Raw genomic sequence first — 17,605 nt, forward strand, 5'->3', positions numbered from 1 at the left:
AGTGTTGAAGAAACAATAGCTAAAATGTTTTTAAAAACACAGAAGTAGAAGTATCCAGATTAAAAAGCACCTCCTCTCCCCGACCTGACAAAAGGTCTATAAAGTACTAAGAAGACTCAATTTTTCAAAAAATACACATCCAGTTACAATGTAGGGGAATTTCAAAATTCTAGGAGTAAAGTAAAATAAATCCCAAAATCTGCCAAAGGGAAAAGTCAGATGACTTTCAGCAGACAGAATCAGAGTGAAATATGACTTTATGTTAGCAACACTGGAAATTAGAAGACAGAAATTATCTTCGAATTGTCAAGGGCAAATGGCTTTGAACATAGAATTCTATCCCCTATTAAATAAGAATAAATCAAAGACATTTTAAAATGCCCAAGATGAGGGCTGGCCCGTGGCTCACTCAGGAGAGTGCGGTGCTGATAACACCAAGGCCACGGGTTCGGATCCTATATAGGGATGGCCGGTTCGCTCACTGGCTGAGTGTGGTCCTGACAACACCAAGCCAAGGATTAAAATCCCCTTACCAGTCATCCTTACAGAGTTATTTTTTTTAAAAAATGCCCAAGATGTCAGAAAGTTTGCCATCTCTAGACCCTCTCTGAAAATACGACTAGAGGATATACTGCAATGTGAATAACTGAGGAAACATAGCACACAAGAAGCAATGAAAAATGTATTCATATATCACTTTCATAATTAAAAATGCCTAAATTAGAGTTGCTTTGTTCCCCAAGGCATTTCCACAATGTCCCATGCCTCTGCCAGGACATATTTAAAAAACCAGGGGGCTAAATAATTTTTCAGGTTCCTTCCAGCTAAGACCATTTGGGACTCTAGCTTAGGATGAGCCTAAACAGAGCTCTCAGGGTAAATGGGAAAGGCAAGGCCACAGTGTGCCCCACAAAAAGGCCTGCACACATTAGGCAACCAACACACCACAACCGCCCTCTCTCTGCTTCCCAGACTGGGAGTCCATGCTCTTCGCTCAGTAGCTGTGACAACCGTCCTCAAGGGGCTGGTTTCTCCCCAGGGTGAGGCTCAGGGATCTGCAGGGTGAGGGGCTGCCTCACGGTGCTGGAGGAAGACACATGCCTCACACCTGGGGCATGCTTGGGGCATGGCAAAGGCCCTGCCTCTCACAATGACTGCCTCTTTGTTCTCCTGTGGAGAGACCCTGCCACTGCTTGGCCTACAAATGGGGACAGCGGGGGATGAGGGTGGGGTGGGCACTGGGCCTCCAGGAGGCGCCAGGATCCTAAGGCAGGAACAGCGATTCTGGAGTGGCCCTGAATTTCTGTGCTCAAAACACTCAGATCCTCCTGAGCCAGCCTCGTGGAACCTCAACATCTCCCTGGCCAGAGAGCCAGAGGGGACATCCTGGCCACTCTGGGAAGGCTGGGGGAGAAGTGCTTGGTGAAGGATGTGGCTGTATCTGGGACCTGTCACCTTCCTGCTGGCCAGCCCTGCCAGGGAGAAGCTAAGCGTGACCTCCCACCTGGGGCAGAAATATGGCTCAAAGAACTGGGTTCTCGTTTTGCCACCTGATCCAGAGGCTACAATTTCTGTGTCTGCTTCTCTCAGGTGTGACCAGTCACGCCATCATCCGCTGCCTGTTGCATCTGTCCTTGACGCGAGTGCCAAGTCTAGCAAGTCAAACCACCATCAGGGCTACTGCGAAACAGACACTAAGTAGCCTCATCTCTGAAAACCTCAACTGGCTGTGTCGCCAATTGATCCTATTAAAGGAAATTATGTTCCTAAAGCAAAAACTGTATTTTTTCAATTGCTTTCCCTATTCCTTTCAAATTAACAATTTATCTTGTAGCAGTTTCAAAGGAAGTTTTAGAAGATATTTTGGACCTTGATTTATCTGTCTCAGAAACAGATGATTTTATCCCACTGGTATACGGTGAAAAGATAGTATTTGGATCCATTTCAATGGCTCACAGATATGGTGGTCACCAGTTTGGAACATGAGCAGATCAGCTTGAGGATGGAAGAGCCTATCTTGATGGAATTTATGTGAACAGGCAGGCTGGAAAGTGGGAGCTCCAATTAAAAGGCTCAGGAAAGAATCCACAGTCCAAAATAGTAATGGTAGAGTTGTACTTCATTCTTCAGAGAGAGAATTTTCGTGTAGTGAGGCTGTGTACTATCTTGGAATTCCAACTAGCAGAGCTGCAAGTGTGGTTTTAAGTGATGAAATATGGAGAGATCAGTTCTGCAATGGAAACATTGTAAAGGAATGAGGTACGGTAGTGCTGCGTGTTGCAAAATCATGGTTTAGAATTCATTAGAAATTTTGGCTCATTATGGTGAATTGGATTTACTAAGGACATGGCTAGACTTCAACATATAGGAACATCAAATAACCTAATAGATACATGGACTTTTTTTTTTTTCCTACTGAAGACAGCACTTCCAACTTACTGCCTTGTGGATGTCTGTTGGTTTTGCTCATGGTGTTTGTAATACTGATAACTACAGTTTGTTATTCATTACACTTGACTATGGTCTATTTGCTTTTATGGAGGCCTATCATCCAGATGTTGTACCAACAACATCTGATGATGAAAGAAGACATAAAAATAGAAAATCAGGAAAATATTGCAACGTTTCATTTAAACACATTGTTACGAGCTCTAAACCCATTACCACATCTTAAGCAAAAGCAGCTCACTGCTCAGATTCTTGAAGGGTAGCCTGTTCTTCATTATGTGAGATTTAGAGAATTGTTCAAAGACAAATTGGGATTAATGGGAGAAAGGAAAGGTAATGATGATTTAATTGCATTTCTCTTACATCTTATGGAAAACACAGAAGTCGATTTTACAATGACACTTCGGCAGTTCAGTGAAATTACTCAGAGCCAGTTACTGGGATCTCAACATTCCTCAGCAATTCTAGCCGCTGAAAAAAATTTCAAAGCACAAATTCTTTCCTGCCTGGGTGTCCCAGTACCTTTTGAGACTGCAGAATGTCATGAATGACTTAGATTCTGGAAGAAGACAACTGTTAATCCTAGATACGTCCTGAAGAACTGGATGGCAGAAACCACAGTGCAAAAAGCAGAAAGGAATGATTTTTCAGAGGTCCACCGTCTCCAAGTTCTTCAGCAACCTTTCCAGAAGCACTCTGCAAGTGGGAAGACAGGCTGCTCCTCACCTATTCCCTCTTGGGTTAAAGATCTTAGAGTTAGCTGCTCATTTTAATTTGGGGAAAATTAAATAAGGAATACTTCTATAATTGAACTCGGAATAAGCTATTTGATAAATTCCAATGACCGTCCACATTTTGATGACAATCTCACATTTGATAGTAACTATTCTATGTATAAATTTTTTTCGGGCCGAGCCCGTGGCGCACTCGGGAGAGTGCGGCGCTGGGAGTGCAGCGACGCTCCCGCCGTGGGTTCGGATCCTATATAGGAATGGCCGGTGCACTCACTGGCTGAGTGCCGGTCACGAAAAAGACAAATAAATAAATAAATAAATAAATAAATAATTTTAAAAAATTCTAACTATATAAACTGAATCTTATTCTTGAGGGAGAAACTCCCACTTTAGATAAATGCCTAGACTGCTCTATGTGCCCTGCTAATGAGAAGGGAGGCTGGTTTCACAGCAGCAGGAAGAATGACTTCCCTACAAGTGGACTCATCCAACCATGGAAGGCACTGCCTGTGCAGGGAATGAGTTCCTTGCCACTAGAAGTGTGCAAGCTGAAGGACATATATTGTGGTGGGGAGTCAAGGATCAAACGTAACATTGGATCTTATGTTTTGTAACATCCAAGACTGTTCATTTCCTTTAGCATGTTTTTGTTAACATCCAAACTATGCTCCTTGGTTTCCTTTTTTTAAAAAAATAAAATAAAAATAAAGTAAATGTCATATGCAAGGTTTCCTTCCAGCTCTCCAGAGGCAAATTTCCAAGTCCTTCCAGAGTCTCCTTTCACTTGACCAGAGATCATCATATACACACAGTATAACATATTGAGAATCATAGTAAATTTCAGATGAAATTTGAAAACAAACATGAATTGATCTCCAACAGTAATCCCGGGCAAGCCTGCCGCTCCAAGCACGGCTGATTCTCCGAGCAGTTGCTGAGTGCATCTACACGGGCGTTCTGCATGCAGATGTGGGCGCGGGCGTGCGAGACAGAGTGTGGGAGGGATGTGTACGAGTGGGTAGGTGGAAGCTGGTGAGAAGAACAGGCAAGATGAGTGTAGGTCTGTGGTGTTTCCTGCAAAATTTAATTTCTTATAAAACAGTTGGTACATGTAAAATGAGTTCTACAAAGCTTGACAATTGTTTCTTTTTCTGAGAAATGAGCTTTCCATGAAAATTGAGTTACTGTTTCAATTAAACACACTAGAGAGCTGACAGAAGCTGGAAATTTAGTTCAGGGACAACGGTGGTGTCTAAGGTGTTGGCATTTTCCATATCTTCATGAGGAGTGCACAGAAGGCCTGCACTTCCCATCCCACTGGGAGAGATCCTCCCTCCTCTAAACCCTAGTAAAACCCACTGGCCCCATCATTAGCATGAGGCTCACCTGATCTCTATTGCCCCCCTTTGCCAGACACAGCTATCTCATCATCCAGCCTGAGAATGCTGTAGGGGCAGGAATCCCACCCCCCTACCCTCCCAGCACCACCACGGGCTTACAGACAGGAGACAGGATGGGCTTACAGACAGAGAATGAAGGCAGGCCACACTCTGGGAATGGCAGACAAAAGTGGTGTCTGAAGGCTGTTTCATTCGTTCATCAAACACTAATGGAGGCTGGTGCTAGGTTCCAAGGATCCAGAGACATTACCACAGGCTCTATGTCAGGGTAGGGGTGAGGAGCAGACAGGCAAGCTAACACCTTCAGTGTCACTTGCTAAGAAGGTTCTGGCAGCATAAAAACTGTGCTGATAGAAAGGGGAGGAAGGAGGGATGCTTTCTGCCCATAAAGAGTCTGGGAGAGATTCCCAGAGGATATATATCAACTGGGGCTTGGAGGACCAGAAAAGGAAAAGGACATCCCAGACAGGGAGAAAATAATGAGCAAAGGCCAGGAGGCATGTCCTAAGCATTGCAGCAGGGCTGATGCACTGGCCCAGGGGCTGCATGCTGTCATGGTAGGTGATGAGCTTGAGAGGTGGCAAGTGCAGATCAGGAAGGGCTGGAGGGTCTGCACATAGTTAGGGTTTTGTCCTGCAGGCATCAGGGAGCCAGTGGACAGGGCAATGACTGATGAGAGCCCGCTGCAGGAAAGTGGGCTGGGCAGGCGGCTGGAGGATGGATTGGGCGTGGAGAGAAAGGTGAGAGATGTAAAAGCCAGTCTTGGCAACTGACCAATCATGAAAGGAAAGGAAGAGGAAGGAGGAGTTGGGGAAGACCCATCTTAGAGTCCAGGTGACTCGGTAGATGGCAGTGCCATTCACCAAAGCTGGGACACACAGGAGGGGGCAGAGAAGATGCTGAGTTCAGGTTTGGGCACAATGCGTCCTATGCTGGGGACATCCAGCAAAGACGACCAGTGGGGGATTACAGGGGGTCATTCATATAAGAGCCAAGGTCAGGCTTGGGGGTCCGAGAGAGAAGTGCTGCCTGGTGGCTCCCATGTTTTGGAACCCTCCCACGTGCCATGTACCTTCTCCCCTTTCATCCCGGGAAGTCCGGAGGCTCCATCAAGTCCAGGCTGTCCTTCAGGGCCCTGGGGAGCATTAATGACAATCAGCCCACAACATCTCTGCTAAGAATCACATACAGACCCTTCTTAGAAAAGGAGGGCTGGGAGGCAGGTAAGTCTGGGGCCCAGAGCCTTGTGCCAGGCCCAAGGAAGGACTGCCAGTCCCTGGCCCCAGCTGGGCCACTGCTGGCTATGCCCCTGTGGACGAGTGTCCTTCACCCTTGGGTCACATTTTCTCCTCTGTGAGGGAGTCAGGGGAAGGGTTGGACTAGATGGTTTCCAAGGGCCTCCCACTCCAGGCCCAGCTCTGATGTCCTATGATTCCAAGATCCTACATGAATGTGCATTTTTGACACTGACTGCGATAAAGCAGCAGAACAATGTGTAAAACAATGTTTTTCCTGGCTGCTGCTTCTTAAGAGCCTCAGCAGTGACTCAGATGAGGTGGATTTTTGTTTTTATTTACAAATGTTAGCTAGCTGCTCCCTCTCCATCATGAACCTTAGATAGTGCTGGGGTCTGCAATCTGCACACCCCTCCCTGGCTAAAGGAAGCCCCACGGCCACAGAGAGGGAGAGAGGACTTCAGCTGCTCACCGGGGGCCCAGGTTCACCGGCAGCTCCATCCTCTCCAGGAGATCCAGGGGGTCCCATGAAAACATCAGTTCCTGGCTTTCCTGGAATCCCAGGCAAGCCAGGTGGGCCCGGGGGACCTGGGGGACCCTAAAAAACAGACACTGTTAGAACTAAAGAGGGAGGGTAAATATATACCGAGCATGTGTTCCATACATTCTCTCCATTTCTTATAACAACACTACAAGTATGAACTGGTGTTCCCACTTAGCAGATGGGAAAACTGAGGCTCAGTGAGACCATGTGATTCAAGGGTTCACACATGCACACAGCTCATTAGTAATAGAAAAGCTGAAATTTGAATCTAGGTCTTTCTGAGCCCATTATATCATGTTTTCTCCCAAATGGGTGTACACAATAAAAGATCCAATTAGTTGGAATTCTTAGAGGTGCTCTAGCTAATTTAGTTTTCTGATTAACTGTGAGACAGGTTGAAAACTGCCTCTTTAGCTGTGTTGTTAAAACTCTTCCTGAATGTACTAGTCTCTTTAGCCTCTTGCTGGGTTGGCTAATTCCACGGGCATGGAAGACCCATTTGGCTCCCACTCCGCCCAACCACTGAGGGCAGCCTTCCTGCACTGGCTCTGATCAGTGGGCAGAGGGGCAGCCAAGTGGAGCTTCTAACTGGGTATTCAGCACAGGTGCTCAGGGGAAGGGGAGGAGAGGAGGTTGGGGGCCAGGGACAGAGGCACCAGCTGCAACTGGAGAAGGGAGGAGCCCCACAGGGGCCAATTTAGAGAGGGACCCATGGAGACCCAGGCTTGGGCAGGAGGCCGGGGGACCAAGAGGTGCCAAAGAGGGAGAAAGAGCAGTCTGGGGAGGCAGGGAGAGGGTTGCCTAATGGTAGGGAGAATTTCAAGAAGGTTCTGGAAGCCAAAGTGCAAAATGCTACCCAAAGAAGAGGCCAGTAGGTCTCTCTAATGAATAAGGGGTGAAGGGGGGATCAAAAGCCACCTTGTAGAGGTGGGTGTCAGTGGGCACGCTTTCTCTGGAACAACTTGCTTGGGAAGCCTGCCAAGGAAAGGAGGAAAGTGGAGAAGGGGAGTCCTGGATACAAATTTAGGCTCATACTCACTTAAAACAAAAGGAAACTGATCAAAATGGAAAATTTCAAACACATAAAAGTAAGGGGAAAAGTATAATGAACCGCCATGAACTCACCTCCAATAATCCTCAACAGTGGCCAACCTGGCTTCATCTACAATCTCCCCACCCCCAGGTCCCTCCTTACTGGATTATTTTGAAGTCAGTCCCAGACACCACGTGGTGTCATGCTTCACACTCACTCTTAACAGCTCCTCACTGCCCACCAGGTCCCCGGAGCCAGAGCTGATGTCTGAGCCCCAGCCCAGGCCGGAGCCCTCAGCCTCCACTTCCACCTGGAGAGAGAAGAAATTCCCACAACTTGGATTCAACTGCCAGTCTCCAAGGACAGCCATATCACTGAAAGTTTTCCCAGCTTCTGCAGCCCTACAACTTCTGCTCCCAACTTTCCTTCTGGCCATTTCTCTACTCCATTCTACAGCTACCTGCCATGCTCTCTGCCTCCCAGCTGTGCAGCCTACATGAGACCAGTCCTTGGCTTTCCTTCCTGCCTTCCAAATCCCTACTCATCCTTCAAGGCCCTGTTCCACGGTCACCTCCTCCGTGAAGCTCTCTGTACCCCATTTTCAGGCAGAATTCATCTCTCCCTCTTCTCTACTCCTACTGGCCTGTCAAGGTCTCAATTGGGTGCCAAGACCACCTGGCTTGAAGCTTAGCTATGCATGTGTCTGTCGGTCCCTCTAGACTAGGGCTGCTCCAGAGTTTGCCCAATCCTGAGACACACTGGGTGTCCAGAGTCCAGCACAGAGTCTAGAGTTCAAGATCTGGCACTGAGAAGTCACTCAGTGCATACTAGTTAAATGTCATCAAATTCCTCCAAAGAATCAAAGGGAGTTTTAAAAATACCCTTCTGGTACTTAATTCCTGAAACAGGAACCAGGCAAGACCTAATTCAACCATTGAACGTAAGTGTATTGAGCATCTGTTGAGAGGCTCTGAGAAGGAGCTTAGTTTCAGAGTTAGAGCTGGGTTTAGGAAGGTCACGGTGTCAGGTATGTGTGGGTGGGAAAAGAGGTGGTGATAACAGACGGCAGGGAGACCAATTAGGAGCTGCTGCCACCGTCCGAGGGAGGAGGCAGCACTGCACAGCTCACTCAGAGGACTTGGGGATGCATGGGATCGGGTGCAGGAGGGAGAGGAACACTTGAGGACGCTTCCTGGTTTCTCCCTTAGTGACCAGGGAGATGGGGAGCCCAGGAGGAGGATCAGTTCTGGGCACAGGTGGTACTATGGGTTGATTGAATTGTGTCCCCCAAAGTCCATATACTAAAAGCTTCCTTCCCACTGTAACTGTTGAGGGTGGGAAATCCTATTACGGTAATTGAAAGGTGGGGCTTTGAAGAGGTGATTAAGTTGATGGCTTCATGGTGGTCCTGGACATGGTTCTGAGGGCTTTAAAAAGAGAGTATGTGAGGGTCTCTGTCTGCTTCGCCATTTCCTGCCATGTGAGAGCCCTGCATTGCTGTAAAGCCACCACTAAAGAAGACTCACCAGATGTGTTCCCTGGACTCTGGATTCCCAGTCTCCAAAACTGTAAGCAATCCCTTTCATTTTCTTACAAATTACCCAGTTCTAGATATTTTGTTATAAGCAACAGAAACAAACTAATATAGGTGACGAGTCCAGTTTGGGACATGTTGAGTTTGAGGAGCCTCTGGGCTACTCAAGGGGCAGGATATAAACTGGATATAAGTAACTCTGCTCCTGAGCACACCGTAGGGTTCTAGCAGAGGCAGAGAGCCCTGGGATCTGACAGAAAGCTACTTTGGGGCTGACAAAAAGAATCCTCAGCCTCTGGCTGTTTCTGCTTTATCCCTGGTCCCTGCACACTGTGTATGTGTGTGACAAGCCTGGGGGGAATCTCACCGTGGGTCTGGCAGGCTCAGAAGGTCCAGGGGGGGCAGGAAGCCCCTCCCCCACATCACCCTAAAAAGAACAGAATGGTTAGTGAAGCGCTGGACACCCCCTCTTCCTACATTCCCTTTCCTTTCTGTAGAAATTGTGCTTATCCTTAACATGAGAATTACGCAGGAGTGAAGAAAGGCATTGTCCTTTACAGAGACAGCCCAAGGGGGCACCTTGTCCCCCTCAGGGCACAGGAGCCCTTTGTTTCCTCACAACACTGGTGGGGTGGATGGATGTGCTGGGAAGAGCTGAACAGCGTGGACGAGTTCTGCACACCCCCACTGGCCCCCCAGGCTTTCCCCATCCCTGGTCTGTGGCCTGCCGGAGCACCGGTATCCAGGCCCAGCCTAGCTTCCCTCTGAAGCCTGTCTTGCCCACCGCTCCTGTAGCCTTTACGGGGTCTGCCTCCCCAGAACCCTGAGCCCTCGAGGGCAGGCACAGTGCCTAAATCACCTCCAGGACCCAGAATCCAGCACAGGGCTGGTGCTCAGGAAATGCTTTTAGAATGACAGAAGCCCCCACTTGGAAAGGAGAGAAACGAATGAGAAAGAGTGGCATCCCGGGAGGTTTTGGCTGTCAAAAAGGGTCCAGAGAAATGGTTGCCCTGGCAAATAAAGTGACAGGATGGCTGAGCCACTAAAAGGAGAGTGGAGATGTCAACAGTGAAATCCCAAAATACATATGTTGTGATTGTCCCCCTCTCAGAGCCCCCTGCTGCTCCCCAGAGCCCTGCTGACACCCGAAGTCCACTGAAGTGGCCAGAGGCAGAGAGCAGTGAGGATCCCACCTCCCCAGCCCCAGCTGTCCCTTCCAACGTCCTGGTAGACAGACTCCAGAGGCCCTAGGGCAGGATCTTCTGGGACCATGCGCCGGGGTCGCTGTAGATACATCCCCTTGGGAATAGTTTAACATCAGCAGGTGCTTTGGTAACAGGAATTCGTTATCTTTCTGTGGTGACTACAGCCAGACAAGGCATTCCCCTTATACATCACCTCACAGGGCGATCATCTCCACCCTCATTTTACAGATGAAGAAACTGGAGCAAAGAAGCGGTCGGGAACTTCCCTGAGATACTACAGCTACTAACAGGCAAACATAGGTCTGTGTCCTTGGAAGCTCTGGACTGCCCAACATTTTCCCAGGAAGAAAATCTGGGGCGGAGACCAGAGCTTAGACACAGAGCATCAGAATCAGAAGAACCCTTTGACAACAGATAGGGAAACCAAGGCCCACGGAAGTCGAGGAAGGACCTGGTCACCAGCTGGTAAGAAGAGACTCAGCCAGAACTGCCCCTGTGCTGTTTTCGTGATTCTCAGACTCTCAGTTGGATCTATTTTGGGCCCAGTCCTCTTGCTGCTTCTACTATCCCCTTGATCAGAATTCACAAAATCAACCCCAAATAACATGCCCAGGACACTTGATCAGGAGCTAATGTGTTCTCCAGAATGGGCACAGTATGAACCTTTTCTCCTTTGTGCCCAGCCTGTCCTTTCATTCCCACATGCACTCCTTGAGCCTAAAACAGGAAGATTTAGTTAAAACTGGGTTTTTGGGACATGGAGCTGCTGAGCTCTAATGACATTCCCCGGTCCTGGTTAGTGAGCTGGGAGTGAGCTGGGGCTTGCCCTGGACTGGAATCAGCAAGCCCCGTGAGAGGGGGCTGTCTAGTCACTGCAGCGTCCTGCACCCAGCAGATAACAGGCTCTCACTGCCTAGTTGCTAAATGACTAGCAGGAAGACCACGGCATTTGGAGTCACCCAGACCTGACAATCATTCTTATCTTTTACCAGTGTTCCACAACACAGATTTTAAATATATTACTTCATTTCAAGGGCAATGTTCTCCATATGTTCTCTAAAAGATTATAATATATAGTCAGTGCTTAGAAATGAAATGACTTCATTTCGACCACTGTGAGCTTTGCTAACCAACTTCTATCTCATATCTAAAATGATGGTTGTGGACAGTGCAAAGAAAAGGTCAGAAGTCCAGATATCAAGACCCTCACCCCTACTTGACCCCTGGGAGCTGTGTGACTGTAAGCAAATCCTTAACTTTCTCTGGGACTCGTCTGCAAAATAATTCTATATAGCTAATTTATTGAGCAGGTGCTATGTGCAAAGTAACGTTTTCGATGTATTAACTCATTTCATCCTCATAACAAATCAAGAGACAGGAACTATGATCATGATGCCCATTTTATGCATGAGTATACTGAGACAGCCAGAGGTGAAGAAATGGTCCCAGACATGTGCAGAGCCAGGCTTGGATGCTGCTTCTAACCCAGCAAGCTACACTGCCTTGGGTGACTCAGATTCAAAATGATCCTAACGATATTCCAGAGTTTGTGCTCTCTTGACCATCCTTATCATGCTTACAAACTATCTGCTCAGGAACTGGAGCATCTGTTTCGGTTCACAGCAGGTTCCCGACACAGGCACTTAGCAGTGATCTGTCTTCATCAATTATGTGCCAGGAGGAGACACTGTGTGCTCTGCTCTTCTTTCTCCCTTTCTCTTTCTCTCTCTCTCCCTCTCTCCATCCCTCTCTCTTTCTCTTCTTCCCTTAGAGCTTTTTTGGAAGACACCAAAATATATTAAGAACCTAATAACCTCCCATGGGTCCACCACTCTGAGACAACAACTGCTAACATGTACAGAGGGTATTTCCTTCTAGTGTTTTTGCATGTGTTTATTTTTGAATAGTTAACACCACACAATATACTGCTCAAGTTTATAACCAGCTTCTTTCACTTAACATTATCTGGTAGCATTTCCACCCATCACTAAATATAGTACTTCTAGTAAATATAATTTTAATAGCTGTGTTATGTTCCATTATTTGAATAAACTTCAGTTAACCCCCTATTGCTGGCTAATTAAATCATGCCAAATTTTTCTCTATTACAGACAATACTTTTGTAAACAAAGCCTTTTTTAAATATCAGACTATCTCCATTGATTGATTCCTAGAAGTTTCTGTGTCGACAATATGTATTTTCATAGTTGTTAATAGATGTATATGGATAAGTTTCCCAGAAGTAGTAAACCCTTAGCTCTCCCACGAGCACCACTGGTCTCACCAGGCCACCTTCTCAAAGCAGAAAACACAAAGGATCTAAGAACAACTCACCCAGTTTCTTCAACAAATCAGTGGCAGAAAGAAAAAAGAAAGTGGGAGACAACGAGAGATTAAAAGAAACTCAAGAGACATATCAACCAAATGCAATGTATAGACCCTGTTTGGATTCAGATTCAAACAAACTCACTGTAAAAAGTTATTTTTTAAAACCTCCCCCAAAACAGGGTATTCGATAATATAAAGCAACCATTGTTAATATGTCAGATGGATAATGACATTGTGGCTATGACCAAAAAAAATTTAGAAAGTTCCAGATCATTCTATGAGTGATACACATTGAATTATTCACCAGTTAAATGATACGCTATTTGGGATTTGCTTTTAAATAATCCAGCTTTCCCCTCCCTCCAAAAAAGATGGTGGTAGGAGGCGGAAGAGATAAAGCCAGATGGGCAAATATCGATAATTGTTCCAACTGAGTGATGAGTGTGTGTGTGTGTGTGGTTGTGTGTGTGTGTGTGATGGGGGGGGTTAATTATACTAATCTAAGCCCTTTTGGAAATTTTTTGCATTTTCAATAATAAAAAGTTAAAAAGAGAGAGAAAAGGGAGAACCGGATCTCTCTGTACCTGCTGTAGCACCACTCAGGGGAGATCTGGTCTTAGATTTTTGCACATCCCTTGTGGTTGGGAGCAGAAGGGGACAGGGACTTGTTTAGGAAGTATGTGGGCTGGGGGCCCATTAGCACCTCAGGGGCGCTGAGCCCCAGCCCCAGTGTCTCACTTACTTGGTCTGGCATTGGACTCAGGCAACTGTGTTGTCTTAAGCTTCCCAGTGTCTCTAATGTGCAACCAGAGTTCCTGTTCACCTTCCTCCTCTTATAGGTGATGACGGAGTTGTGGTGTCCCTGGCGGTGGAACCTTGGCCTCCTGGCTCTGTCTCAGGTCTTTCCACTGCACCACACTCTCACGGATGAGAGCAGCAGCCGTGAAGCTCAAGAGCCCAAGCTCTGCAGCCAGCACGTCCGGCTCAGCTCACACCTCTGTCTCCAAGTCCCACTTCCCTCCGCTAGAATGGACAGTATTCACCTGACACCAGAGTGGTGCTGTGGACAGACTCGGATAAACTCAGAACGCACAGTACTTTATCAGTGTCAGTTCAGCCAGCTTATTTCCTTCCCCTTGACTGTGAATTCCTTGGGGACAGGAGCGAGGACATATTCACCTCTATCTCCAAGTGTCTGGACTGAGGGCCCAGAGTTGCTGCATCCAGTCAATGAGCAAATCAATGAATGCATGGAGGACAGCTGTACACAAAGAGCCAGTAAGCAGCATGGTGACCAGTGGGACACTAGAAGAGGCCCGTGAGCAGGGGGCATTCAGGACTCCAGTTGGGCTCCCCGACCTCCCGATCCATGGCCCCTGCCCTCACAGGCCTGTCCTGGAGTGGTGTGGACCATGGACCACATGACCATAGCTTGAGTTGTGGCTTTCAAAGTGTGCACGACCGGGTGTTGCTTGGGGAACTGATGAGCCCAAGCTGGTCACCAGTGGGATGTTTTCCCTTAAAAATAAATTCATGTTTGAAGAGCATTTTTATCCCCTACTTGACACAAGCCAAAGGCCAGCTCTAAGTACCCATTTATAAAATACAAAGTTACAGCAGCCCTCAAGCAATGACACCCCATGTGTGTATACAGAGCTTTCCAAACACTCTCTGATCTAACCTCACACAGCCCTCTTTCACAGAAGGGGAAACAAAGGCCCAGAGAAATGAAAGGTTATGCTTAAGGTCACGCAGTTGTAGCCCAGAATCATAGAAACTCATGTGGGAAGGGACTTGAAGGTCACTGCCACACCACCTTCTCGGCTTCCACTCCCTCTACAGTCCCTGCCACGTCTCATAGTTAGCTTTTGCGTCTTTGGACAGTGCTGCTTGTTAGAAAGATCTCACTTCAATTAGAAAGGGCAGCTTGGGACACAAGGCTAGGTCCCCTTGATTTGTACCTCTTGCTTTCTCCTCTACAAACTGCAGTTTCCTTGAGTGTTCCCCAGGTTGAAGGCCCTCCAATGCCCACATTTGCCAACCAAAATGAAAACCCACCTCTGAGAAAGCCAGGGGCTGGTCCCTCCCACAACTCCACCCTTTCTTTCTCTCCCCCACCCACCATCAGATCTGCCAGGCTGAATCTCTACACCTCCACTTACCAGAGTGACCCCTGTCTCAGGGGCCACCGTGGGTATGGGGAGCGGCGGCCCGTCAGGTGGAGTGTCATGGGACTCTTCTCCTCTAGTTGAGGTAAGGGGCTCCTCTGCTGTGGCCGCTGGCAAGTCTTCATCACCAGGTACCTGAAAACAAAAACCAATGCAAGCAATCAGTCCATGATGCCACGGACACATGGCTGCTGGGGAGCTGTTATAACTGTCATTTACACAGTGCCAGCCCAAGTTCAAAACACTTTCTTACCTACAACTGTCATCACCCCAGCACACCCACAGAAGCACAGTCCTGCACACCTGCTTCTGAAATATGCATCTCCTCTAAGGGCTTAGCCCATTCCCAGCCATGGGGTGCTCACTGACCCCCACCTCCAACTTTGGACCACTCATCTCTGAGAAGCTTCTTCTTGGACAAAGCTAGGAGGCAGCAGGGTCAGGGCAAAACCCCAACGCCTGACCCCTCTGCGTGCTCTTCCCTAGCCAGACGCATGCTCAGAATGAGGCTCAAGGAACACGGCCTCTGCAAAGGCCGACCCCGCCCCTGCCCCATCATGCTGACCCCCTCGCCCCTGTGAGCTGGAGAGGACACTGGATGACACTTACAGAAGTGACCAATTGCCCGGGGGCTGCTGTGGCTGTGAGGGGAGCCATGCCATCCGTGGGGACCCCGCTGGCCTCCTCTTCCTCGAAAGTGCTGAGGAGCATTTCTGTTGTGGCTGCAGCTATTGTAAAGCTTTCTTCACCGTTTGGACCCTGAAACAAAATTGGCATGAGGGGTAGTGCCATTTGGCTCTGCCCCTGGTTTGGCGGGTGTGTGGGTGGAGGGAGGAACCAGCGGGCCAATAACTGGCATCCCCATAACTGCCTTGCCATTGCTCATCCAGGATGACACCCTACCCTGCAGACTCCTGGAGCTCCTGGGTCAGGATGCACTTTTCAGGGCACCTCCAACCACCCCAGAGTTCCCCTAGCACAGGTCTGTCAAGTGCTTCTCCAGCCTTAGCTTGCATACCTCCAGTCACAGGGAGCTCACCACCTCTACAGGCAGCCCTCTATGTTCAGATGGCTCTGACGGTCAAGGTCTAGTTTCTATGAAGCTAGGACTTGGAGCTGAGACCTGACCCCTGGTTTTCACACCCTGTGATAAGTGCTTCTTGAAAGAAGAGAGAGGGGGATGGGGAGGGGAGGGAAGGGAGTAAGGAGAAAGAAAGGGAAAAGGCGAGGGGAGAGAGGAGGAGGAGGAGGGAAGAGGAAGCAGGAGGAAGGGAATTTGTTCATTGAAATATCTGTATAACTGCCACGCGGCCTGAAGGGCTCTGTCAGCTGGTCGGCGTGTGTCGTCCCACTGTCAAGTTTCCCTGCATGGACATTATGCCAGAGCTGGAAGGCTGCCTGACCAGCATGAGACAGACCCAAGGAGCAAATTCATGCAGTGACCTCAAAGGCCAAGGTTGCTGATCTGTGGTGGCCTGGTGACCCCAGCATTCATTCGCTCAGTAAATGTTCACTCAGGGCCTACCATGGTCAGGAATGAAGCATATCAACGAGCAAGACGCATGGAATCCCTGTCCTTGCAGAGCTTACGTTCTGGGAGCGAGCCAGACAGAGCTGTCCAAGTGCATTACTAATGGCAATTATGATGAGGCCTTCCTGGACAAGAAAGGGGTGTCACGAATGTGTCTGATGGGAGACCCACGGTGTGGGACACACCTTCTTGAGGAAGTGGCATTTGAGCTAAACTCTAAACAAGATTAAAAGAAGAGGAGGGACAAAATGTTCTGAGCAGAGAGGAGAGGGCATGGGAGAGGGCAGGAGGAAGAGCCTGGAGTGCCAAGAGTGGGGAGAGTGGCCCAAGACGTGGTCGTCAAGGCTGGCCAGGGGACCCCGCCAGGCCTTTCAGGCCGGGGAGCAGCTGAGAGTGCAGTAAGGGCGACAGGACCCCCACCAAGAAGGGCATGAGAGCGGACAGAGGAGGCCAGGCAGGGCCTTAGCAATCGCCAGGGCTCACGACGTGTTTAGGTAGAAAAATCAACAAGGCTTGACACTCCACGGGATGTGGGACGCAAGGAGGAGGGAAGAGAATTCTGGATTGGGCGACGGCAGGACAAAGATCCCATTTGCCTGAGGTGGGAACACAAGAGGAGCAGAAGTGAGGGGTTTTGGTTTGAGTCTGTTGAACTAGAAGAACTTGAGGGCAGCCGTCATAGGGATGACACTAGCTGAGTGCCCTGCAATGCTTGTGTCCTGCCTCCAGGAGGCGGGCACAGTGTCTCCACACTGCAGAGCAAGAGAGCTGAGAAGACCTGGCTCTGCCCTCTGCTGCCCTCTGCCCCTGCTGTGACTTCCATCGCAGCCCTCACCCCTCCGCTCTGGCACCTGACCCCCTGCTGCTGGAGACAGCAGGGCCCTGCCCTCAGGCCCAGGACTCACCCCACCTCTCTGAGCCCCCACTGAGCGGGGACTTTACACTCACCCAGGCCCTGGCAGACTCCACCTCGGGGGAGCATGTGGTCAGAGAGGTGCCCCTCCCCACTCATGCTCCTCTGGCTTTGCCGGGCAGAATGAGACCCACACTCCGACAAGGCCAGTGGCTGCTCCCAGCCGTGACCTCGGCCCCTCAGTGCTTTACGCTCCTTACCGGAGTGGCCACTTCCCCCAGGCTCTGGGTGGACATGGAGAAGGCCGGCGCCCCGGTGGGCACACTCCTGGCCTCTGCTTCCCCGGCAGTGCTGACCGGCACCTCGGCCTCCCCTGCTGCTGTCGCTGCTAAACCTTCCTCATCATCTGGACCCTGAAGGACATCACGAGGGGCCACGTCAGTGGATCCACAGTCCTGACTCACTGGCTGTGGCTGGAGGGAGCAGACGGCAGGCACCTCCTGCACCTGCGTCGTTTCACTCCCTCACCTTCAAAGCACTTGCACATCCATGTGGTGTCACTACAGAAAGCTGGACTCCGCACACCACCCAA

At 49.1% G+C, this 17,605-nt stretch overlaps 1 protein-coding gene across 1 annotated transcript in view; it reads right to left on the bottom strand.

Moving 5' to 3' along the window:
- The window catches only part of COL15A1 (collagen type XV alpha 1 chain), a 105,127-nt gene that overhangs the window by 36,968 nt on the left and 50,554 nt on the right, over positions 1-17,605 (bottom strand). The window contains exons 9-15 of the mRNA XM_063081849.1: positions 17,274-17,426; positions 15,239-15,388; positions 14,624-14,764; positions 9,296-9,355; positions 7,612-7,704; positions 6,290-6,415; positions 5,655-5,717 (exon numbers count right to left, since the gene is read on the bottom strand). Of these exons, the coding sequence (XP_062937919.1) occupies positions 5,655-5,717; positions 6,290-6,415; positions 7,612-7,704; positions 9,296-9,355; positions 14,624-14,764; positions 15,239-15,388; positions 17,274-17,426 (786 nt within the window). The remainder of the gene's footprint in view (positions 1-5,654; positions 5,718-6,289; positions 6,416-7,611; positions 7,705-9,295; positions 9,356-14,623; positions 14,765-15,238; positions 15,389-17,273; positions 17,427-17,605) is intronic.

This window comes from Cynocephalus volans, chromosome 17 (assembly GCF_027409185.1).
Source record: "Cynocephalus volans isolate mCynVol1 chromosome 17, mCynVol1.pri, whole genome shotgun sequence".
Lineage (NCBI taxonomy): Eukaryota > Metazoa > Chordata > Mammalia > Dermoptera > Cynocephalidae > Cynocephalus > Cynocephalus volans.